This window comes from Manihot esculenta, chromosome 6 (assembly GCF_001659605.2).
Source record: "Manihot esculenta cultivar AM560-2 chromosome 6, M.esculenta_v8, whole genome shotgun sequence".
NCBI lineage: Eukaryota > Viridiplantae > Streptophyta > Magnoliopsida > Malpighiales > Euphorbiaceae > Manihot > Manihot esculenta.
Genome location: NC_035166.2, coordinates 26,133,218 through 26,159,753, shown reverse-complemented (window position 1 = coordinate 26,159,753; position 26,536 = coordinate 26,133,218). Strand labels below are relative to the sequence as shown.

The 26,536-nt window shown below is 32.8% G+C and overlaps 2 protein-coding genes and 1 pseudogene across 2 annotated transcripts; 1 reads left to right on the top strand and 2 right to left on the bottom strand.

Annotated features, from left to right (window-relative positions):
• Window positions 1-6,238: 6,238 nt before the first annotated feature.
• LOC110617431 lies at window positions 6,239-16,287 on the bottom strand (annotated as a pseudogene).
• Window positions 16,288-18,368: 2,081 nt separating this feature from the next.
• Window positions 18,369-20,654, bottom strand: LOC110616545 (60S ribosomal protein L15-1). Its single transcript, XM_021758940.2, has 4 exons — window positions 20,521-20,654; window positions 20,128-20,294; window positions 19,098-19,295; window positions 18,369-18,793 (listed from the first exon to the last, which is right to left on the bottom strand). Exons 1-4 carry the CDS (start codon window positions 20,522-20,524, stop codon window positions 18,548-18,550), a joined length of 615 nt encoding a protein of 204 aa, XP_021614632.1. The 5' UTR covers window positions 20,525-20,654; the 3' UTR covers window positions 18,369-18,547.
• A 1,045-nt stretch (window positions 20,655-21,699) lies between these two features.
• Window positions 21,700-25,994, top strand: LOC110617540. The gene is made up of 4 exons (XM_021760399.2): window positions 21,700-22,277; window positions 23,319-23,442; window positions 23,646-23,739; window positions 25,350-25,994. The coding sequence occupies exons 1-4, from the start codon at window positions 21,847-21,849 to the stop codon at window positions 25,631-25,633; spliced, it is 933 nt and encodes a 310-aa protein (XP_021616091.1). The 5' UTR covers window positions 21,700-21,846; the 3' UTR covers window positions 25,634-25,994.
• The last annotated feature ends 542 nt before the right edge of the window (window positions 25,995-26,536 follow it).

The following is a 26,536-nucleotide window of genomic DNA, read 5'->3' as shown; positions in this document are numbered from 1 at the left end:
GTTTTTGAAAGAGATGCTTGCAATTCTTTAGAATAGGTTTAAATTTGTCTATAATTTGCTTAATAATGTTCTTGTGTTTGCCATTAATGGGATTTTATAGTTTTATTTATAACAATTAAATTATTACTATGTCTTTTTAAGACTTTAGAATGCTACATGTAAACAAAAATAAAACTTTTAATATATGTATATAATTTTAATCTAGTAAGCACATCAATTATGGGCAAGTCAGCAAAGTGAAAATCAATAACCTTCCGATCATAATCTATCGGCCGTTGACAAAGGAATACAAACAAACAGGATACGAGTTGCAGATGATGACTGATGAGGACAGCTCCGTAGTTTTAGAATTACAAGCAAAGCTTTAGCTCTCGTCACCCAATGCTAAATCACTTTTCCAACAGATTGTATTTGTTATGTAATTAAATACTTCCTCCATTTCAAAATAATAATAGACATGTTTTGAAATAGTATGGAACTAAACATGTTATTTCATTATGTAGGATATTTGAATTTATATTGGAGTATTATTAAAAAGCCTAAAAATTGTTTTATTATAAATAAAAAGAAACTATTATTTTAAGATATTAAAAGAAGATAAATTATTTATTTTAGAATGGAAGAAGCAAATTATTTATCACAAAATTAATTAAAAAAAAAGGGAAAAACTGGAATTCTCTTTTGTCAGTATTTGTTTATTTTTTTTTTTAAAGTGAAAAAAGGGCTGAAGCGTACGTCCTGTGTAGTCGCCTTCGTAGAGGGTATTTCTGGGATTCCAACGTATCACTTCGCGTTGCGCATGCTTCTAGTGCAGCGCGTGCTGCACACATCATCGTAAGTCGTAAAGAATTTATTAGGAATCAAAGTTGTGATTTCTGAACCTCAAGTGAAAATAGTCTTTGAAATGAGACATAGTGAAAGTAAAGTACCAAAATACCCAATGAAAAAGACTACTGTGCAAGAATACTGAATACATATGAAAGGGGACAATTTTCTCTTTATTCTTTTTTGTTTTTATTTTCTTTTTCTTTTAACTGCGTAATGGATAGGAGCCAGAAGGAAGAGGAACGGTTGGAGGGGAAGGGTCCCACAGAAGTGGGTCCAAGAAAAGCTTTGTCCCCTTCATACCCTTCAGTGATAACAGCCATGGAAGAGAAGGGCATGTGTAAGAAGCGAGTGGTTTTGGCTATGGCACTCTCATGCTTAGGGTGCTATTCGCGTGACAAACGTGGGCCTACACTCTCCAACATCTTTGATGATGATGAAGATGGGGGCGTGCCCCTTATGCCACGCCTCATTTTGTCTCAATTTCCGCCCTTAACGGTTGATCTTCCCGTCTTGCTACTTTTTCCTTGACGGTTTTGCCCTCCTCTTTTCCTCCAAAGACAATAACACCCATGCCTTCATAAATATATATGAAATTACCATCATTATATCCCAGTCGTTGAAATTTTTTTCCACCATTTTAGATTCTATAACTCTTAATTTTCTTTGCAAAGCAATTAATTTGATTGAAAGTTATCTTTTTTGGTACAAATGATTTTCAAATAAAAGAATTATAAAAAAATCAATTAAATTTATTTTTTATAAAATTTTCATTCTAAATGGAGAATACAAGGCAATGGGAAAATAGAAAGACTATGAATTAGCCCATAGGCATAGAAGTGATGATCTTACGTTGTAAGCATGCCCACAAACCTATTCCTTTTTCCTCATATAGGCGTGCTACTGCTACACTTGCTGCTTCAAAAGGACAAAAAATTGAAGATTAATATATAGTTTGATTGGAATAGCTTCTGTCCATCCTTTAAGAGCTAGCTAGCTAGCTATATAGCACCTTCATTTCAAGGAATTCAAATTGAAATGGGAATTAATACCAATTTTAATTAATTCTTATCCTTTATTTTATGGTAAATTTATATTTTTCACTTTCTTTTATATTTATGATGAATAATACATTTGATCAATATTTACAATAATAATAAATTTACTTCTCAAGTGATTTAAAGGGTATGTTTAGCATTAATATTGAAACTGCAATTAAAAAATATTTTTTTAAAAAAAAAATGTTTGTTTCCTGAAAAGTAATTTTTGCTATCAAAACTCAATAAACAGACATTAAGGATATAATCTTCACGTCAACTTTTGAATTTCATTAACAAACGATACAAATTATTACAAGAACAAAGGTGTTAAATAATGCACATAATTTAAGCCAGCATGCAATTGCAGCAAGTGGAAAACTGGGTGGTTGGCTGGCTGGCTGGCTGCTGCTTCTCAAGGGCTGAAACGTCCTCTATTGAATCAAGAGTGCAATCACAGAAGCCTTAATTTGTGACCCACAAGTAACTGTAGTCAATATCAAAAACATGTGAAGGGTGGGGTTTGTGTATGGCAGATAGGTGAGTAATGTTACATCCTTATTGACAGTAACCTCACATAACATCAAACATCATCACCTCCTAAAGTAATAAATTGCCATAAAAAAAAACACATCCATCTTCCAAATGTTTCAATGTGGGTTCCTCTTCTACTGCCTCGCTAGCTGTTGACACCAGCCCAGTGAAAGACTATTCTATGCAATCTTTATGCGAATTAACTATTGATTATAATGAAATTTATATAGAATCATTATTTTTTTTTCTTTTTTTAAAATTATTAGAAAAAAAATCTCAAGGAAAAAAGATGTGTAATCCTCAAAGACTTTGCAGGAAATGTTTCCAAGGCAAAGGAATGAAAGAAACTCTTTAACTAAAGAAGCAAGTATACCAAAACAACCAAAATAAACCTTTTAGATCACAAGGGTAAACAAAGCAGAGCATGTAGTTAAGCAATAAGCACTAACATAAAGATGGGTCCAATAACAACAGCATAACAGACCAAAAGAGATATTATAAAACTGACAAGTTTTTTTTTATTTGTTGATTTAAAAAAAAGGTAGAAGAGATATTAGCTGATGATGCAATACAAAGGTGAAAATTAAAGTTGAAGTTGTGGGTCAACAAGAGAATGATGAAAGAATTGAACATACTTGAGCACAAGATTAGATTGGGCAAGACAAGGAAAGAGAAGGGGTCCTGTGAGTGACCCATTACCAAATTTTTTTCAAAAATGTACTGCTGTGATTTGCCTCTTAGTGTTTGACTTCACAGTCCAAATTCTTGGATAGTTTCTTCTTGATGACTACTATAACTCTCTTTTTTCCACTCACATTATAACATATCTAATCTTTAAGTGGAGAACAAAATTATTAGAGTTTGAAGGTGGGTTTAATCAGTCATGTGACCCAGATCAATCTCTTATTATCTATTGTTTTCCATGATCAAATCAAATAATTTACAATTGTTTTTGGGATATATAAGAAAAAAAAAAAAGAAGAAATATCTCTTAACTAATTGGTTTATTTCAATCTGTTTAATCTCAATTCAAATTCTCTTACTCTTTATTATGAAATTGAAACTTGAGATTCCCTATTCTAATGCTATATTTCCTAATCATCTTTGATGGTAATGTGGACTATTAAGAAGAAAAAATAGAAAACATTATAAGCCAAAACACAAAGAAAGAAAAGTAAGATTGAGTAATGGAGCATGATTTTAATTTGTTGTTTATGATGAAAACTTGAAGAAAAATTAATAGAGCTTTTGGTGAATTAGAAAGGTAAAAGAGGATAAAATTAAGAAGAGAGAGAAATATGATAATCACACAATTTGGGAGCTTTTAATTGCTGGTCATGGATCCTTAATTAAAGGGTTAAGATGATTTTATAGCAAAGATAGTGATTTGAACAAGATAGGGTCCCATGTTATCATTACATGTCATGTTCTATAATTTGGTGTTTTATTATTATTTAAAAAAAAAAAAAAGATGCTTTTACCAATCAACTTATGAATAGATATTAAAGAGGGCACCCCAAAGCAAGGGACATTTTGGGAATTTAAAAAAAGGGGAAGTGTTCATGGGAGGTGGGTTTTTGGGGAGTTGCCCTAATAACCATTTTTGAAGTAAAGAGAAAGAGCTAAGTGTTAACCATTCCCTTTCTCTTCAATGATTATAATGTTTAAGCCAAAAAAACCCAAAATGGATATTATAAGAACTAATACTAATGCATGCATGCATGCCCTTAATTTCTAAAGTTGTGTTTTATTGAAACTTGAAATGAATTTAAGAAGAACACAGAGTCGTCAGTTGCTAGAGAAAAGAAATTCATTAGCATTTGGCAATGGTATGGTCAAGATTAGGGTTTCAACTCATGAGAGGTTTCATGATTTTTTTCCTTTTTCTTTTCTTTTTGTCTCTGAGTTTCGTGAATTAGAATATCAACTTGTTTCTGGAATTTGTTCTTTTTAACCATTTTGTCTGGACAGCCTCATCTATAGTGAAACATGTACATGAGTAAAAGGTTAGGTAAAGCTTTGCCGCTGCAGAGAAGGATCGATAATTGCAAAAGTAATATTTTTGTAGCTTCTTTTTTTTTTTCTTAAAAAAAAAATCCTCATATTTTATGGAATCCCTAAGTTTATTTTCTTCTAAAAGATCACATTCATGAAATAATGTATGTATTATTTCATGTAATTTTAACCGTATCGTACTATTAAATGCCTATTATCAACTAATTTCCTATTCGATCAAAAATTTTATTGAAAAAATAAATAAATACTTCATATATCCATTACTATATGTTATTTCTTAGAAATTTTATATAAAATATTTTGAAAAATTTAGAAATATTATGTCTTTTAGAATTTCTTTTATCCCCACTGTACAATGTAGTTATTTCTAAAATATCCTAAAATTTCATTTCTCTCTTTTTATCACACTTCTCTGGCGGTAGATCAATTAACAGAGAATTATTAAGATTGAAATAATTAGTTGACATTCATGTAGTTTATTATAATTTAAATGATTTAATTGTTTTTTAATCATAAAAAACAAGGGAATATTTGAATCAGTAGTAGCAACAAATTATTTGTAACTGGATCCCTGAACAGTTCCTTGGGTTGTAAAAAAAAAAAGGACTTCAACAGTTAATTATTAGAGCTTAAAATATTTTTTTAAAATTTCAATTTCTACATGATAAACTGCAGTTTAGTCCTTATACTTTAGTGAAATATAAAATTTAATCTTCATGTTTTTAAAATTCTACAATTAAGCCCCTAACATTTGAAAAAAAAATATATATATATATAAATTGAAAAAAGAATATAAAATTTAAAGTAGAAGATTAAACTGTAAACTTAATTAATCGTGAGAGTTTTTAGTACTTCTATATAAAAACATATACTAAAAGGCAGTCTAATCATTTTTAATAGATTTTAACAGTAAATTAACTATGATGACAGCAATGACTAAATTATAGGTTTTTTTAAGATGCCAGGAACTCAATAGCTGAATTTCAAAAATAGAAAGACTAAACCTTACATTTCACTAATACAGGGACTAAACTGCAATTTACCCATTTCTACATTTATGAAATACTTTTAAGTGAACAACTAAGAATCCAAATGCCAAACCAACGACTCATAATCTCATTACATAAACATATGGTAACGATAATACATCTTAAGAGGTGCCTGCAATTTGAAGCAAAGCAGAGCAGAGGGCTTCGACATGTAATCCACTATCTATATCATTCCACCACTAGAAAATAGGAATCCAACCATGTATATAAATGCAATCCACTTTCCACTAGGAATCCAACCTCTTAAGCAAAACTTAGAACAACCATCATTTTTTTTTGGAAGATGGAAGCCACTTTATGCTGTATGCGTTTGTTGGATACTTGTCTAAACTTTAAACTCTAGTCTACATCTTAATCATAACTTCTATTTTTATCTAACTTTTTCTTTCTCATCCTTTCAATTCTTATAATTACTTCCTGCTGCTGCTGTTACAGTAGTGACATTGCAGGACAGCCCATACACCCGTGGGAGTCCTGTGAATCATCACTTTGCTTCTTGTGGCCCTCGGCTCCTCTATCATTAATCACGTATAACTTTTTTGCTTTTGGAGCCCAAATTGAAAATCTCACCTGCTACCCCTTTCTACGCATACAAAATTTTCTTCTTCTAATAAATCTCACCTGCCCCAATTTGCTGTTGCTCTGTTTACATTGTTCCTCTTGATACTAGAAACACTTAATAATGATAACAATAATAATAAAGTTGTCTTTTCCATGTAACAATGGGACACTTTTACCACCTTTTCCTAGTAAAATATGATAAACACACACAATGCAGGGAAAAAAACAAACGGCTACTATCATTAGAACATAGCATGGTGAACTTTGCACTGGAATATCTTGACAGCAACAAGTTCATTGTCTCGTATAGCTAGAGCTCTATAATGCAAAAGGAAGAAGATTGCCAGTATTACTGAAATTGAACAAGGATTAATAACACTATTGTGCTAGGTGTTTGGTGCTATTGTTGTGAAAGCATGTGTTGACCTCGTACGGGAGTCCAACGAAGAGTTGAAATTTGCCGACTTAACCACTGTAGAGGGTCCAGAGTTCCCACTCCATCCCCACTACCTTTCCCACCCTCATCAAAGGGAAAAAGGGACTCAACATAGATTCTGCTTCAGTTGCACTATCATCTACTACAAATGCAAATGCTGTATTTATTTTTTGTTGAAAAAAATAGAATAATATTCAGATTTCTCCTTCAGCTTTCTTACTATTCAATTGTTATATCTTGAAAATTAATTCAGAATGAGAACTGCAGATGTCCTTCAAGATTTCCCAGCAAGTACAATGGATAAGGATTGGAATGAAAAAGAATTCAGAACTAGATTAATTGCCCACTAAAAACAGACTCCAGTTAGATTCCGAGTGAGAGGGACAAGGAATTGGGTGAGGTTAGTAATAAAGGTAAGCTGAAGGGCAGCTGGCGGCAACATATAACTTGTTACATTGTTGATCATATCTACTAATCCTAAAGAATTAAATTCCTAATGGATATATATAAACCCTTTGAATAAATAAATGGCTCGTAACTCCCTAATCTTCATTGTTTTGGGCTGCATCAAAAGACCACAATTCTTTATAATATATCCGAACACAGAACAATGAAAAATAAAACCATCAAAACCACAAAAGAGTAACCAATGATCAGAGTGTTACCAAAGAAATGTAATCCCATCTTTCATAGTTCTCAGGGCAGTTGACCATCCTTCAGTCGCCATGATTGCGAAAACAGATAATTTTGTTTATAAAAGGCCTTTCCCGTTGATAACTATTTATGAAAATACAATTACTGGTTAAGTTTCCATATCATAGCAAAATCAAAGAAAGCAAATAAAGAAGATACGAAAAAAGCTATCTTTTCCGAGTAAAATTCAGTTTTCAGAAGTCACTAAGTAACACAAGATGCTACTCACATGACAGCAGAGGATGTGCCAAAGCAAGTAAACCCAATGGAAAAGTGAACTAAAAACGTGGGCCAGAAATTGTTGTGGTCTAGAAATACTCTCTCAGAAATGACAGTAGTCACACCTGAAAACAATAGAACTGTCCAACCCGAGGGCAAGCAGCTCCGGAAAGTAAATGCAGAAGAATCCAGTTGAGGCAGGGGAAAATTTCTAGTGTAAGCCTGTAAAGCCAAAGTGAATGACCAAATATTCAAAGGTTGCATCATCAAAGTCATACCTTGAAATAATGCTTGATAAACACTGCAGAGTATGCAATCCTCAAAATCACATCTCATAAAAGTCAAGAAACTAGAGATCAATGTAAACAACTTGTATATTCTGTAATCAATAACTAAATCATCATTTTGTACCAAAAATCTAACAAGGAAAGTTTTCTTATCTTTTTTTTTAAAAAGCAAAGCTACTGATTGTATTAATAAAATTCCATTAAACAAAGAGGGATATCATTCCAAACAGAGAGACGATTATGCCTGATAGATTCTCTAGCCAAAGTATGAGCAGCTAGAGTAGCATTACGACGAACCCATCTAACATAAATATCAGTTCTAGAGTCTAACAAATATTTACAATCATTCAAAATCAAACCCCTGTATAAGATAATTTGGTAAAGATACTCCTCATTCTTTCTCATCCCTCGAGCATAAATCATTAAAGTCTCCCGAATAAAGCCACGGAAAAGAGCTTCTATAAGATAAAACTCGAATGAGCTTCCAAGACTGACGTCGTCGTTGCGATTCTGGAAATCCATAATAACTAGTAAATCTCAATTGAACATTACCTTCCGAAACAACCGAATTAATAAAATTTGAAGAAAAGCCAACCACAGAAACAGACTCATGACTCTTCCACATTAACGAAAGGCCTCCTCCCAATTATTGTCTATTAACTGAGAACCAACCATCAAAATGTAAAAAATTACGAAAAAATTCTATGCAAGAATTAAGAGTATTTGTTTCTATCAAAAATAAAATGTCCAGCTTGTAACTAGAAACCAAATCCTTCAATGTAATAACTGCCCGAAGATTGTCGCCATAAATCTGCCAAAGAGGTCTGAATATTTTGAAGATTGATTGGATTGTATGTGAAAAACATCCCCGCCATACAGAAATCATAAGTGACGATCGGAATATCTCTAGAGCTCTTAATAGGGACAACAACATCTTCTTCATCGATAGTCAATTGACGCAAATCGTCTTCCATGGGGAAGGAGAAAGAAGAAGTTAGGTTTAAAGAAAAGGAAAAGGCGAGAGCATCGAGCCACAAAGGGACCACAGAGGGAAACTAAGGAAAGTTTTCTCATGAAAGGCCATTATTTACAGGTTTCAACAATTTTTGTATGAACTCAACAGAAGTTGATATAATACCTAGGACCATAGATTACAATATGTATAATTGTAAGCCATGCATCTAGTGGAATTGGGCTGTTAGCTGAAATAATGACTAAGGTGAAAGCTGAAAACACAAAGGATACTTAATGAATTCGCAAGAATCAAACCAACTGCACCAGCTGACCGTATCAATAGGACATTCAGCACCACATATAGCAGTGAAAAAACAAGCAATGAATCATTTGAGCGTTTGAGTTGGCTCTCTGTTGCAACAGCATGTAGAAATGCTTCAGAAGTTCCTGATGCAGAAAACAAAACAAGGAAATAATATTATCTCAAGGATAGCTGTGAGGCATGTACTATGTACAATAAATAAGTTGCTTGTTGCTTGTTGCTGTGCTTGCATGCGAGCAAAATTCACAGTTTTGCAAAAATAATTTCTGAATCCGGAGAACATATGATGCAAGGAGCAGTATTGCAATCCATATGGCAAGGAACCATCAAGAATCAAAGAAGGAATTGTACAAGGATGTTGTGAGGTGCATTACGATGCATAATGGTTGTAGTTATTACATAAACAAATACATCTGGAGTCATGATGACATGTACTAACCATTCATAGCCAAAACAATGATATAAAGGCAATAATACTGAAGAGCTGTTGATGCTTCCCCATCACTCCATTTATGGCCATACAATAATCTGATTAAAGAGTAAGAGAAACTTGGGCCAAATGCCATGAATACAAGACCTGAAACATACAAGAGGACTCCTCTTCAAAAGATAGAATTAGTCATTTATAGTCAAAGTCTCAATGGTTCCCACAGGGATTGGGAAGGTATCAGAAAGTTAGTACAGAGAATGTGCCAATTTTCAGCATAAAATTAAATGCTACAGCAATTTACATTATGGAATATGATAATTATAGGATGAAAATTTGAAATCTAACTTGATTAAATGGATTAAAAGAATAATAAATAATGTTGGAAAGACCTAAGCTACTGGAAATACCAATTAACAAAACGAGCTTTAGGGCCTCAGTAAGGTAGCTTGCCAACTTCCTGCTTCTGCGTGGATCTTCTCCTGTCAACAGAGAGACAAACGTTTAGGTGCTAAATGCTAATGCAGAGATATAGAGAACAAAGAAATTGTGATTTTACATGCAAATGTAGGTAACTGAATGTTTCAAAAATTTGAAGCCATTCATTTCAAAAATAAATTAGGGGGAAAACAATATAATATAACAAATAGGCTTTAATCCCAAACTAACTTGGCTGGCTATAAGGGGGAACAATATGGAAAATTTGAGTCAGAACCATGAATTAATACGCAAAGACACTCGGGCACACTACATAAGCAGATAAATTTAGCCATCAAGTATACTGACACAGAAAAGAAGCAAGTATCTAAAATAAAAAGTTACAAACTGCAAAGGATATCAAAAGAGATTTAGACCACAAACCTAATCCAAGTAAGAGTTATGTAAGCTGATAGCATCAATGGCAAGTTTAATGACATAGAATAGAAGCAAATGCTAAAACTGAAAATTTTATCAAAGCTAAAGGAAATCAGGAAAGAATTTGGGCTCATTAACACCTAATCACCAGAGCCAGTGCAAAGGGTCAGCAAAAGAAACAAATTTTGTAATCCTGCCTTGTTTGAGGGGAAGGCCCACCCAAGGATAAGAGGACATAACAAAGCACCATCCAGTTTTTTCTTGCAACCACAATCAATGAACCTATAATACGATGACAATGCTCCTAAAATCCACCTATCTTTCCTGTGGGATGATTCCATAAAAGCCAATTTTCCTTGCTTCTTTATGGGCAACACTAATGCAATGCACTAAATTCAAACAGATAGCAAAAAAATAAAAACAAAATTACAAATAAAAACCAAGACAGCAAATGCAGTAATAATAGACATAAAAAAAAAACAATATCTACAAAATCTAATTCAAACAAAATGAAGTTTATTAAAAACAAAACACAGTTATGTACAATGAATAAGGAGAGAGTTGAACCTGATGAGGACCTAGCAAATGTAGCATATGAGCTTTCCTCAAATGGAAGAAACACCAACCTCACTACTAGACTTCCTGGAATAAAAAAATTCAATAAGTATGGCATGTTCTGAACTTCAAAGATACAAGATTAATCCCATTTTCTCAACTGAAATGATAAAGCTTATGATTGTTTTATTCAAGAAAAACTCAGAAAGACTCGTGATACTGGGCAAGCCACATACATAATTTGTCAACAAGTCCATATACAGCCTGGTCATATGGGGTATCCAATCACACAAGGAGCATCTTTTCCCCTTCCTGAAGGATTAGCTTTCGAAAGGATTGAAGAGTAAACAGCATACACATGTTTGAGAGTTGTTTATCATAATCCATTTCAGTTCCCAGGCTGTCAAAGAACATGGATTAACTAAAATAATTGAAAACAAACAGGAAAAGCAACCAGTTATGAGCAAATTTAGCATATAATTAATTATAACGTAATACAGCCAAAAGTTGAGACACCCATTTTTAATGGCTTGACAGAATATGAGCTGCAAAGAAAACAGGTAAGCCTTGCCAGTGAAACTCAAAGTTCACCAGATCATTGCCCAGAGAAGTGATGTCTCAGTATTCAAATGATCACACTATCCAATGTTCATATACATTAACAACTTTGCACCCTTATTTCCATTTATTTTGAAGGGCCAGGATTGAGTGACAACCAAAACATATTGAAGAAACAATTGTGTATGATAGAATAAGAATCTATACCTGGAAGGGAGAAGATCAGAAACTCTAAATGCACAGAATAGAAGAAAATAACTCCAATATCCTATGCACAAGCAAGCTCCATAAGCAGTTTGTGACAATGCAAAAATGATCCCTATCGCCTATAACAATTAGGAAAATTTTTATATTGGCAACCATCACCATGCAAAACCATAGAACAAGCCCACAAGTACAAGAAAATAAGCAAGATTTTGCCACATTCACACATTAAGATCTAGAATATTACTTATTAGGTAAATAGTCACTGAGACATAACAGACCTGAGGAAATGCCTCTAACCTTACTCTTAGCAACATTTGCTGCAACATACCTTATTAAGACTAGTTACGCTCTCCGAACATTTAATTCATATAGATTTTCTACAAGAAAATGCAAACTATAGTCCCATCATAAGTAAAAAACAACCTCCTGGATTAAAAATTGGTCCATGCTCAGTAGCAGAGAAATAAAAGATCCTTCAGCCAAGGAAGAGGAAGTTTAATGCCACAAAAGCAATAGAATATCCACCAATCGGATGAGAGATTCTCCTCTAAGATTTGTGTATGCCTTACTGCAACCATATTTATAAGTAGAATGGACAGGAATGTAATCGATAGTACATGTGCACTTCACAAAATTTCAAAGCTGGGATTTCTATAACTAAGATCTTAAGAAGAAGTCCACGTATTCCATCTGAACATGGCATTGGAAGACTGAAAACATGTTACTAACAAAATTAAACAATTAAGAATTTTACCATGTTGGGTTGTCTGACAATAAGGATATACATAATCAGGCAACGTGAAAAGGTAGTGATTGTTTCAACTATCAACCGCAGTTCAAGTAGGAGTAAATTCTGAGAAAGGATATACAACGGTTCAGCTAATAGCTCCAGTATACATGGACAGCCTGCAACATGAAGTCAACTGCTATCATGTTTAATTACACTTGATACAAATGATTATTGTATATAAGATGGGACGATAGCGGAAAAAAGAATACTGAATACCACTTGAACAATGAGAGAACAAGATATAATAAAGGTAAAAAATCATAAAGCTCTGATGAGGACAATGAAACTAATGAAAATTATACAGTTGTTTCGTATATTATTTAATTACAATCATAAAATGCTTCAGTTTATGGGCATTATCGTTATGATTGAAATTATTCTTTGGATTGGCACTCTTCACTTCTTACCCTAAATTTTATCCTTGATAATAATATGTTCAGGAAACTAAGCTGTGACTTTTGAGGTATTTCCCAAAATCTCAAGCTTCCATAAGCAAGTTGTGCTCCAAAAGGCACAGAAACGGTAGCTATAAGCTCCAATATCATGCTTAAAGAACCTGTACATGAAAGGCAGCCATAAAATATTACCATTAATCAAGATTGCTTGTGCATATGGGTCAGAAAGACTGAGTCCTTGCCACCAAAAGACAAAAATGCAAACAGAGACTGTGATGACTATCCCAAGAGGGAGAGTCATCCAAGCTGCTTTTAATAGCTTTGCTGTGTGTTCTTCTGTTGATGTACCATCACTCTGGCATGAGACAATTATGAGATCATCAGAAAAGATGATACCTCATCTCTAGAAAAAAAAATGGCATCATGAAATAAAGATCCTACATCCTAACTAAGGAAACAGTTCAAAGTTGTCTAGAACTGCACCTTAGATCAAATTTCAGGCATTATAGAATTTCAAAAATCAAGCACTCCTATCACGAACCCATATTTTATATACCCAGTCAAGCTTCAGTTCTGCATTGGCCTATAAAAATGAAAACAGAAGTCATGAAATAAGACTACATAATACATACTTGCACAGAGAACAACAGAAAATAAAACTTCTAGATACCATAAGCAAGGGATAACCTTGTAAATTACACAGTGATGCATATTTAAGACTCAACTTCTAAGGCAACTTTTATCCAGAAAAGTATGCCCAATATATGAAATGAACAACAAGAGCAGCTAGAGCTTCAATCTAAACTCATGATGTCAAGAATGCATACATAGGTTGATTAAGACAGGAAAAGGGGGGTATTAGTACCATCTAATTTCAGCCCTCATGCAAGCTCGCCGAAATCCCTCCCAACTAAGAAACAAGACACAGGTCACAAACAGATGAAACTGAACTGCATAAACCTGAATTTAAAGGGAAAACCGGAAAATAAGAGAAGTTAACAAGAGAATTTCGTTTCAGATCATAACAACAAATGAAACAATTTTTAAATTAAAAGTGAGAAGATAAAGGACAAAAATGAAAGCTGCTAACAGGTCATAGAAATGATACCGCATAGTCCTCCTGTCAGGTGCCTGACGATCCATGAGTTGAAAATAAATGGAATTCCTCTTGACAAGAACTGTGTAGCTATACATCGCCAAGATTAACCAGCACCTCATAAACAGCAAGTTCCAAATTGTATATCCTTTATTTTGGAGGGAAATAGAAAGAAAAAGAGGAAGGAAAAGCTAACCCAATAAGTACTTGAAAATGCGAGATAGATTCGCATCGCTGGCCATCTGAGGTGGATTACTGATGCCTTTGATCTGTGAAAAAAAAGAAAATGGTTAGCATCCATAAACTCTCATAGAGTTTTAGAAATGGATTGCAATTAGAGAGAATAGAAGGAAAATCGAACCATGAAATCTGTTTTTGGTTTTCACAAGAAAAAAAAAAAGAAAGTCAAGAGAAACTCACTTCCATTAAGAAAGACATGGAAAATTAGCTATACTCCCAATATCAACATCAAACCAAACAATTAATTCAGGTCCTACAAAACTGGTCCTAGGTCACAAGTGACCTCTCAATGATCACATAAACTAATTGAATGTGTTTGGTTCTTATTTTGGGCATGAGATGGTATTTATTTTATTCATTTATTGTGCACTTGATTATTCTAATCAAACTAGGATCAACTGCTTAAAGACGTCTTTCATCTTTTTTGAACTTCTAAAAAGGAAAAGCATTTTGAATCTAAAAAAAGATTTTAGAAGATAACAATGGTTTAAAAGGTAGCAATCTTTAAACCATATTTACAATAAAAATGAACTTTAATTGATAAACATGGATCAAGTGGAAATCCCTTCGCACTGCCGAACATGACACCTTTTTAAGAATTAAACAACCAAACATGAACACATTTTTATGTTGACAGTTTGGAGAGGTATCCTTCTTCAAATCACTGACATAAACACATTCTTTTAGGAATTAACTGAAGGCAATTCAAGAAGGATTCCTCTTCAAACCAGCAACATAATTTCTTAAAGCGTTGATGGTTATTACTTCTTGAAGTACAATATGACCAAGATGCAATCATCAAATCAATGATAAATCAAACTTTCAGAAAAAGAAAATCAATAAAAATGGTAACAATTATATTAACAAACATCAAACTCCACAAGGTATGTTCTAAGAGGGTGGTCATGAAATAAAGAAGAGGATACTTTATGCTTATTTTGGCAACTAAGTGCCTCCACTTTTGGCACATAACATATACATTATTTTTCATCAAGAAAATTATCCTTTATTGTCTTATTGAACAAAAAAAAATTGAATGAATTGAAGAGTTTATACAACAATTACGCCAACAATACACCCTTTTCTCATTTTTAATTTCCAAGTCTGTAATCAAACTAATACCGTTCAAGTTTCCTAATTTCAAAGTCCATTGGCCCTCATGCTTGTTATCTTTTCTCATGTGATACTAGAGTCCTCCAAATTGTACCAGTTATCCTATTTTTTCATGTTCCCACTTTTACCATTAATAACAAATCCTGGCAACATAACAAACTAGCAAAGATACAAAGGAGGCAATAAATCTGGATAGGTAAGTCGAAACAATGTACAGCTTAAAAAGGGGCTTCATTTCCTCTTTCTCTTTTCTTTGTCCAACATTTACATGTTTAAAACCAATTGGATAAAAAAACTGAAAATGAGGAAAAGGTTCATGCTATATAAGATAACAAATGAACTAAAACGCTCAAAATGTCTTAAAACAGCATAAATAAGATATTATTCAATCAAGGTAACCCCCATTTGTTTTCTTCCTTGGTGTAATCTATATGCACAAAAAAATGACAGCTATTCTAAACATTTCAAGCTGCAGTACTGAGTAGCATAACCAAAACATTACCCAACTATAAAGAAGCAGCAAGTGAAACAAACCCAGAAGGCCAGAACAAGCTCTGCACTGATTGCCTTTAACCGTCCAACTCACTCAATATCTAGATATAAAGCTCTAAAAGACAGTTTTATACTTCCCTGGTTTCTCCTAAGAAAGTTCAGTCAAAACAGAAACTCCAGTCCAATCACAATGACATAACTAATTTCGAATCAACAGAAAATTATGGCTGCCATTGATTTAGTCATTAGGCAAAACCAAAACACAAAAACTCTGGATCTCACCATATTGTGAGTGAAACTATGAACTAAACTACAAAGTTCCATGAGAAAGTCATGAAGTAAGAGAGATTGGATAACAAACAATCATAGAACAGCCAAAAAAATATCACAAACGAATAAATGGAGTTCTTCAATCACGTAGCAAAAAATCAGAACTGTCCAAAACCAACCCAAATAACAAATTTAATACGCTGGTGAACAGAGATTAGAGATGATTTTGCAGAAAGAAGATTAAAGGGATAAATTCCACCTCACACACAGCAATAGAAGACAGTCTGAACAAGGGAAAAGTACGCCGAGAAACTGGTCTAGTTGGTACTCAAAATCAATTCATTATTTACTTTTTCTTATCACTATTAAGTTATTAAAATTAAAATAAATCTTGACGTGAAAATGAAAATTATGGAAAAAATGAAAATAAGTTTGATTAAGTTTTTTTTGCAAGGATTAAATAATTTAAGTTAATATAATATTATTTTAATAATAAAATATTGTTAATTTAAAATATTAATAAACATAAAAATTTTAAAAACATAAAAATAATAAATAATTTTAAAATTTATTTAATAATATTTTATTATCAAAAATAATTTTTATTATTAAAAAAATATTATATTAAGTCAAAACTTATTTATTTTTAAAAATGTAAAGTTTTAATTGATAAAAAATTAGTTGAAATTATTTAATTTTTTAAATAAAATATAGGATTTAATTTAACTTATGTCATACAAAAAATTGTTATTAAGATAATTTTATGTAAAGGAATAAGAGGTTCTCAACGAATAAAATTAAATCACAAGTTTTTTATGAAACTCTTAAGGAAAATGTGTAAAAAAAATGAATTAGCTGGAAATTCAGATTCTAACGTTTAGCCTAGTACTATTGCGTGTAAGTTGAAAAAATTGATCGAATAAAATTAATTTAAAAATTCGATTCGATTTTTTATTTAATTCGGTTTAGTTCGATTTTTAATTTTAGAAATTTCAGTTATTTCGGTTCAGTTCTGATTAGAAAAAAATCAAAAAAATTAAATCGAACCGATTAGTGATAATAATATATTATTTTTAATAATATAGAGAAATTAAATCATATTAAGATTAAAATATTTTAATTAAATTTTAAAATATTAAAAATGAAGTGTAAAAAATAAAAAAAATTATTAAAAATAAAAACCGATTAAATCGAACAGACCGATTTAGTTCTATTTAGTTTCTGATCAAAATCAATTTAATTCAATTTTCATAAATATTAAAATTTTAATTTTCGATTTATTTAATTCGATTCGATTTAAAATTAATATGACCGAATGTTTACCCTTACTCCGTAGGCTGAAATTTTGTTATATTTCTTATTTTTTTTGGAATGGAATTGGAGAGTACTCAGATGTGCGTTTTTATATTTCTTTGAAATGCAGTTGATAATGATATTTACATTAATACAATGAAATTATCGAAAAATAAAATATTAATGCCATGCAAAGCATTAAATAAAAAGATTATATTAATCATTAGGCGAGTTCATGGAGACCATTTCATATAAAAATGCGTTATACCATCACGAATCGGAATATTTGCATGCAAATTTATATATTTATTACATAAATTTTAAGTAACTATATACAAAACTCAATATAAAATACTTGTATTAATCTTCTTTACATACAAAGTCCAACTTATGATATTATTTAGTCTTCAATCAACAAAGGGAAGGTCAAACCAAAATTACATTAATCATTAGACTTAAATCGGCAATCAATAAATTGTTGATAAGAAAGATGAAACCAAAGGATTATTAGTGTTCTCTTTTTTATTTTATTGCATAATAATTGATCTTTCAGAATTATATATATATATATATATATATATATATATATATACATTTAAAAAGGAAAAGGAGATGCATGTTACATTTTTCTAAAATGATATAATTACTATTATGTTAATAAATGTTAATTATGCCAATTCGAAAAATTAAAAATAAATTAAATTCAAAACTTAATAAAGCATGTGACTATAAGCTTTCTCCGAATATTGCTCTACCCGTTTACCTTCGATGTGCACGTTGTCTTCTCCCATCCCTCGCCATTAACCCTCTTCATCGACGTTATGTAAATCGTCAATTTAACTCTTACAAAGAACGTTTACTAATTTACTATACTTTTTCCACCTCAAATTAAATCTGCAGACCACAGTCCCCTTAAAGATGATATGCTTCGTGCCCTGGTAGAAACAAGCTCCGGATGCAAGTAGCAACAGATTTACCCGAAATACCAGTACATCCCAAGGAGCATGGGAACTTCAAGCATCACGTTATTGTCTTGTTAGCAGCCAATTACGTCTCTTCCGCTAAGCTGAATCAAAATTTTGCTTTATTTTAATACATTGGAGTGCCCAAAACACTTCATGATATGAAAATCAAACATCCAACAGACTTCAAAGTAAATTATCATAAGATGAAAATCCCAAAGCAGTTCTAGAAAAATGAAACTTAATAAGCCTCAATGCAGCTAAATTCAACATGTTCAACACAAAAACATAAATATCAAAACAGGCAAATCTTACAATAGAAAATAAAAATAGGATGATAAAAACAATTGTGTCACAAAGATCAGCGGTAGCGTCGGAGAGAAAGTGTGTTGTTCCTCTTCCAGGTTGCCCTTCTTGAAGGTCGTGCTTTGTGGTGCAAGTGCCCCTTGCCACGCAGGCCTCTGTACTTCTTCCCTGCAGAAGTGAGTCCACGAAGCTCCCTGTGCTTGTGGACAGGATTGCAGATCCAGTTGATCCTTGGATCATTACGGATGGCATTATGTGCAGGATCAACCAAGATAACCTCAAAGTACTTGTATGTTGAATCCTGCATGACAGAATCACATAAGACATTTTAGAATAACTAGGTTCAGGATCCCAATCGCAAATCACAGGTTCAACTTCTGCACATGCAAGTGCCACGACACTAACTTCCCATGAGATTTTTTCAGAAAAATATTATCAAGGACAAAAATCAGCTTGTCCAACATTCCCAATCATGTCAACACTAGAAATACATTCATTGACACCTTGGTAATTTTGCATGTTCACAACCAGACCACATGCTTCAAGAACTGGCAATTGAAATCTACAAAGATAACAGTTAACAAAAGTTTGATCAATGTACACACCTCATTGAGCCAATAAGAGTTGAGAACCTTAAGGCCACCCAGCTTCCTACCAGCACGCTCCTCTGCAACTGACCGCTTGCTGCGTTGGAACTTCAGCTGAGTAACACCCTGATTTGTAGGTTTTCCATATACAATACCCTTGGGTACTGGTCTCTTCCTTCCACCACGCCTTACACGCACACGATATATCACATAACCCTGGCAAGTATTTCAGTCAAGTCAAGTGTATCAGTTTAATAATGCAAAGAGAACTAGAAAGCAGCATAGCACTAGAAGAAAAAAAAAACACTTATTACAAGCAGCAACTTAACTTAATGCTATGTTTAGATACCAACATTTGAAATTCAGGATTGGATTTTTTTTTTAATATAGATTATAATAAATTATAAATTTCAATTCTCCATCTTTATAAGCCTAATATATTCATCTCTCTAATCTGTTGAAGAAGACATATTTTTATTAAATTAAAAACTCATATATCAAATTCTCCCATCCAAACATAAGGTAACAGCAAAGAGATTGTATCACAAGAAACAAGGCCTCAATGGAATAAAATAAAATGGCAACAACAGTATATGATTGTCAACAAAAATTAATTTCAAATTTTCCATGGTTATAAGCCTAACATATTCATCTCTCTAACCTGTTGAAGAGAACAATTATTTTTATTAAATTCAGAACTCATATTTCAAAGTCTCCTATCCAAACATATGGTAACAGCAAAGAGATTGTATCACAAGGACACAAGGCCTAAATAGAATAAACAAAATGGCTAACACAGTAAATAATTATCAGCAAAAATTTATTTGAAGTCTAATAATTAAAAGATCAGCCATCCAGACTTGACAGGTACAGATAAAATACATGCATTGCGGATCAAGCAGATACATAGTGTGCACTCATGAACACGACAACTGTTATCCCAATAACATAAAAAATAATCCGTCTGAACAAGCTAAAAAGCAGAACGCAACGTGAATGGAGAGAGAGAGAGAGAGTATTGGTTCAAAACTAAAAGGTTTGCTTTTACCTGCTTCGCCTTGTAACCCAAACGGCGAGCCTTGTCAGGGCGGGTTGGGTGCGTGACACGCACAATGGAAGGATGCTGGCGATACTCCCAGCACCTCACCCTCTGCAGGAACCGCATCACATCCGATTGTTTCTTCCGCCATAGCTCCGATACGTACTTGTACGCACCTAATTTCGCAATCATCACCACAATTAGTCCCAGAAACAAGATTTACGTGATTAAGGAAAACTTTAAGGGGAGAAAAAAGGCTTCATCATAACCTTTTCATGACCTTATATTCAACAACAAAAGAGCATGGTTAGGCAGCAAAGGACTACATATAACGCAATTTCATCATGTTAAATATCGGAGACGCGAGAAATGTAGAGATAATGGCAACAGAAAAATGCATACCCATTGTTAGCTCCTTGAGGTTCCTTAGCTCTCTGGTTTCGGCTCGGAAAGGAAGCTGACTATAGATATAATAAGTATCAATTAGGGTTTTAGATGGTGAAGTTGAAATGACTAATTTACCCTTAGATATTATCCATGTTCTTATGGGCATGGGCTTTTAACGGGCCTAGCTTGTTTACTTATTGGATTGGTTCATTTGATTTTGAATTGAAAGTTCAGTAAATGGTTAGGCCTAAATTTCAAGCCCATCTATGTCCAGTTCTCTTTATGTCTGGCCTTGAATAATTAAGAGTTGACGGAACAAAGGAAAATAAACTTATGGTCAATCCCTTTAAATTTTTTAAATTATATATACTAGATTAAACATTTTGGTCAAAGAGTAATTATAATATTTAATATTTAATATTTAATTTAAATTATATATACTGGATTAACATTGTTTTAATTTTATTTTTTATTTAGATTATATTATTTTTTTAAAATTTATTAATTATAATTTTCAAATTAATTTTTTATATTAATAAATTATTTAAAATTAGAAAATATAATAACAAATTAAATATACTATAAATAATAATTAAAATAATTATGACTTTCATTACTACATAATAAAGAATTATGTATATGAATAATAAATAATTATATTTTTAAATATTTTTTATGTAATAAAATTTAATATTTTTATATTTATTTATTAATATAATAAATTAAAATATTATAGTTATTAATTTTTTTAAATATATAATTTTTTTGAAATGGTTTTATATATTAATTATAACTGATTAATATTTGAGCTCAGTATAACCTATTAATAACATGTATAAGTTATGTTTTATGTTTTACGGCTGAATCAAATATGCGCTAAATATTTTTACAAATTAAGTGAACCTCCGAACCATAGGGAGAAAAACAATGGTCCAGGTTGGGGTTTCCTTGGCTGAAATGGAACTTTTTGTAAATGACAATTCATTTGAAATCTCGGATTTTGTTTTTTATTTTTTTGCTTTTAACGATATAATGTAATATTAGTTTGTTGAAAAATACTTGTGTCGATTCTGTTGAGGCACAAAAAATTAATTTTTTTTTTTTATAAAAATTTTCCGTGTTTTATAATTGATAAAATAATTTTCATTTCGTTAATGTTCTATATTTTAAATACTTGTTTCCGTGCGATCCTATCCACTCCGGATTTACATAGTAAGTATCAATAAACCGATAGGAAGTCCTCCGTCACAGCTACTATCTAAGGGGAAGTCCCAAACTCACAATCACTGCTAGATTCTCTTCTATTTACAGTAAGCATTCAAGCTCAGCGGAGGCAAAGGGATGGGTGGTGGAAGGGGTAGCATGTTAAAGGTGGTTGGCAGGGCAGTTGCTCGTGCTGGTGCCACCAATCTCCAAGAAACCATTTCTTCCTCTTCTTCTTCCTCTGCTTGTGCCACTGCTACTTCACCTACTGCTATTTCTAGGTCAACCCACTGGCTCAATTCTTCCCAGAATAATCTTAGTTTGTCTTCTGCTTCTGGCTCCCCTTCTACTCCTACTTGCAATCTTCCTGTATCTGCTAATGCTGGGGAACCTAACGCCTCTTATTGGCCTTCCTTTGCTCCTCCTTCTGGTTCTTGTTGTGATGAATATGAGTGGGTGTCTTTGGATGGAAGTGAAGATGATATTGCAATTGCAGTTTCTGATGATTTTGTTCTAGGACCTGTTCCTTCCATGGATGAAGTTCATGGCGCTGTCTCGGCCCTTACACAGTGAGATTTTTTCTTCCTTTCCTTATTATTATTATTTTTTGAAATGATATATTCCATCATTTCAAATTTCAATTATATGTTGCTTCGAGTTCTGCTCATTTGATAAAATTGAATGAAAATACTGTACTATTATTTAATTTTTGTTGTTTAACCATTTTCTAATTCTGATCTGGTATATTTAGAAGAAACTTGCTGTTTTTGTGTTATATTGATGTGGCTGATTGGTTTGTTCTGGATAGTTTATTGCGGGACACACCAACACAACAGAATGTTGTACAAATTGCTGCCCTTGTTCTTGATATTGTTACTATTTTTGACGATTACTACTGTACTACTCTAGAGATTGTTGCTGCTTTTGAGGCTAAACTAGTGGTTATGTGTTGGTTGCTGGTTGGGTTTGGCGATGGAGCAGATGTTTGGCACGTAATTGATGATGGAAATGAAAATGACACGTTCTCAGCTTGATAAAAAATTACATAATAAAAATCAAGCATAATCTTAGAATAATACTTTTATAATGAGAATGATGGTGAGCGGTGACGGTGATGTTTTACCTCCGCATATCAGGTTTTCTTGCACCTCAAATTTTCTTTTTCTTAAATATTTTCTTTTTTCAACCCAAGAAAATATTGAAATGAAAATGGTTCATCTGGAGAATTAGAGGCAAAGAAAAGATGTAACCTTTTAACCGCAGTTGCTCCTAAGTAGGTCTCTAGTTTTGAACAGTTGGAACTGCTGAATGTTTCTAATTAGATTCTGGTTTTGCTCAATTAATAACTCCCCTTGGATCCTGGTTACTCGGCTAGACAAATATGAAGATTTATTTGTTTTTGACACTTTGTTATGGGGATAAGAAAGACTATTTTGGTTTGAAAAATAATAATAATAGAACTTCTGAAAAACGTGATATGTTATGAAATGAAAGCAATACCATTTAGATGGAGTGAGATGATTTCATCTTGATTTCTAAAATTGTAACTTCGTATACTGGTTTCTTGATGCTTTTGTAAAGGCCTAATGATCTGGAACTTTTACTTGTAGGGTATTTGATGCTGATGGGAAGGAGTCCTCTACACATCTGTGTAACTCAAGTATGTTATGCCCTTATGGACCTGACAGAGTCTATGATGCTTTCCATTTATTGCAAACCGAGCCATCAATTCAGGTGACTGCTTTAACAAAAAATTGCGTGCCAAAAAAGTTTAGTTAGATAGATTAGAACTCCTTTCTTGTATACATGAATCAGTTTATGCACTCTTAAAAAGCCATTCAGTCTTTCAGAAATGTACTTTTCTTTTCCACTGAAGATGTTATCCAGCCCTGGTTATTGTCTTCGCCCTTATCAAAGGCTATAACCTTTATGTGCAGAGAATGGTCATCTCGTTGTCTTCTGATAAAGCTGTTTGGGATGCTGTTTTGAACAATGAGGTAGTTCGGGAGCTGTGTGAGACCTACCGCGCAGGTTAGTATGAAGTACATCATATTAACACTCAACACTTCTGAGGAAAGTTATGTTTTAACTAGGGATATAAACGGTAGGTATCTGCGAAAATAAACTACCTGAACTCGAACTCGACTTATATTAGTAATATCCAAACTGTTCTGAACCCGATTAAAAATTAATTTAAGCTACCCGAATACACGTCCCAAATCCATTATTATTATTCGAATAAAATCCGAAACTGTTTAGTCCTATATATTTTAATTAATAATTTATATAAAAAATATTTTTCATTAATAATTTTTATTTAAAAAATTCAATATTTCTACAAAATATTTAATTTTTAAATAAAAAATTCAATATTTCTAAAAAATATTTAATTTTTAAATAAAAATATAAAAAAAAATATAAATATTATTATAAAATATATTTTTTATATTAAATTAATTATTTATATAAACGGGTTGGAATAGGGATACTCGATACATAAAATTGGAACCAGTTCCGAACCCGCAACGGATATTATTTTTAAATCTAACCCGTCACAAACCAATTATAAATACCCAAATTCGTCTTATTAGAGTTCGATCGGATCGAATACCAAAAACACCCGTTCTGTTGCCGTCCTAGTTTTACACCTCTGATAATAAGAGATGAGAAGTTCCTTTCATATAATTCATTAGTGTTTTAAGTATCTTGATAAATTAAGTGTTATTGTTTGAGTCATCTGCTAATCTTTGAGATGTGCCCCTGTTTTATTTGCTTGGGCAAAGGATGTCTATTGCTTGAGAAGATGAACTCCCAGGCTCTTTGTTGCGGACTTTGGGTCTAATTATACGAGGAATTTTATCTTGGTGCAAAAATACTGCTATATGTTACACTTGCATCCAGTCTCTAGTAGACTCATAATCTGACTTTACATTACCCCTCTCTAAGTTCTTGCTTAAGATCAACTGATAATCAGTTTTTTCTCTTTTTTGATACCTGAACCTCTATATCTTAATTCTATAGTCTATAAACTATGAGGCCATTCCTGAACTTCACCGTAGATTTGTCAGAGCTTGACTTTTTGAGTCCCTCATCACAATAAACCATGATCCTAGCTAGTGTCACTGGTTAACTCTGATACTTGACAACATTTAGCTAGCACGCAGTTCACTGATCATTTGCTTTTTACCATCCATGCTTTACTCATCATTTCCCTTGATTCTTTCAGAAAGGCAGCCAGTTGACTTTAATTAACTCTGACTAAGTCTCTAATGAAAGCATTTACCATTGTTGCAAAATCCCCCCTCCTCTTTCTATTTAGTATTAAGAATTTTTGTTGTTTGTGGATTTACATCTACAAAATTTAGCAGGCAAACCTTCCAAATTGGACGTTCTCTCTATCTTTCTGCTTATTGAGTGGATATTACAAATTTGATTGCAAGATAATGTGCTTGGAATGAGCTCCAATTAAACAAATTTTTATTAATGACACTATTCATCCTTAATGAAAATGTTTTCTCCCTTTTTATTCAAATGGAAAGAATAATTAGTATGTCATATGTTGTCATTTTTAGAATTTTTTGGATAAATTTCTCACATATAATACTGAATTTTGATATGGCCTTGCCATGAGATATATGCAGAAGAAAAGATTACTTCACCAGCCATAGAAAGTTCAGATGAGTCTGGCATTGACTCCAATCCTGCTTTGGGTGCTGCAAAGTGGATATTTGAAAACATAAAAGCAAAATTCATGGAAGCAGTCGAGAAAATAACGAAGCTGATGAATGGGTTGTTCAGAGCGTCTAATAATGAGAAGAAAACAACAGGAGCCGCAGATCCATTTGAGGAAAAGCTGAGAACATCCTTCCTGCTGTCCGTGGTGGTCCTGCTAGTGGTGGTTGTGACTCGAGCCCATAGGGCTTGACCTTAATTTGTCGACATAACAGGTGGTATTCTTTCCACTGGGTTGTTCTACTCTGAGTCTTTCAGGCTAAGATGTAGTTATGAGTTAGCACCAAGTTTGTTTTATGGCTGTGTAATTACTTCAAGTCTTTTGTCTGTCAAAATCTTCACTCTGGGTAGTCTTAATTTATGGCTAATTGTTATGTGAAATATTTTGGGATTTGTAAAGTTAAACTAGATACTCTCTATGAAGCAGCTTCAATTGGTTTTCCTGCCAGGCATGATCTTGGCATGAGGACTTTGAACTTCAGAAATAGGAGTAGGGAGAATGTAATATACATCGACCCTCTCTAAAGCTCAGGAATGTGAGATTGTTGCGTGTACATTTGCTTCACTTTTTTTTTTTCAGTGTTAGCTCAAGAATCACATCTTGCAAATGCCAAGAGCAAATTAGCATGCTTATCTAAGTGAACGTTGTTACAGTTCTACAACTATTTGCCCATTGTATTGATGTCTTCCATGCTCCCCTTATTCTGGAAGGCACTGAATTTAATGCTGTAAATTTAGCTCAGGTTTATCAAAGAATTCAGGAGAAAATCAACAAGAGAAATTATCTCCAATAGTGCAACAAATTTATAGTTGGATGTCATCCTGAGTAATGCAGTAACTTGTCCAGAGTAATCCGTGTGTGCATTTCCGGTGAGACGAGTTTGAGTAGTATCAGGTCTATTGAAATAGGGAGAAATATAATTTTAAAGACAGATTTGCAGAAATATCGTGTGGCATAGGATTTGGGGATATGGAGTGATTTATTCCTACTCATGATATCCCACAGATCATAGGAATGGGATCCAGCTTTCACAAGCTCTGATCTGCGAGTCTGAGACGGCTTTCGGGCTTTGAGCTTCGTGTATATGACACTGGA

Coding starts and splice junctions, on each gene's coding strand:
- LOC110616545 (XM_021758940.2), bottom strand. Junction 19,296..20,127: donor TGGGTTACAAGGCGAAGCAG/GTAAAAGCAAAC, acceptor AATACTTGCCAG/GGTTATGTGATATATCGTGT. Junction 18,794..19,097: donor ACTCTTATTGGCTCAATGAG/GTGTGTACATTG, acceptor TCTGTCATGCAG/GATTCAACATACAAGTACTT.
- LOC110617540 (XM_021760399.2), top strand. CDS start 21,847: ATGGGTGGTGGAAGGGGTAGCATGTTAAAGGTGGTTGGCAGGGCAGTT. Junction 22,278..23,318: donor GCTGTCTCGGCCCTTACACA/GTGAGATTTTTT, acceptor TTTTACTTGTAG/GGTATTTGATGCTGATGGGA. Junction 23,740..25,349: donor GTGTGAGACCTACCGCGCAG/GTTAGTATGAAG, acceptor AGATATATGCAG/AAGAAAAGATTACTTCACCA.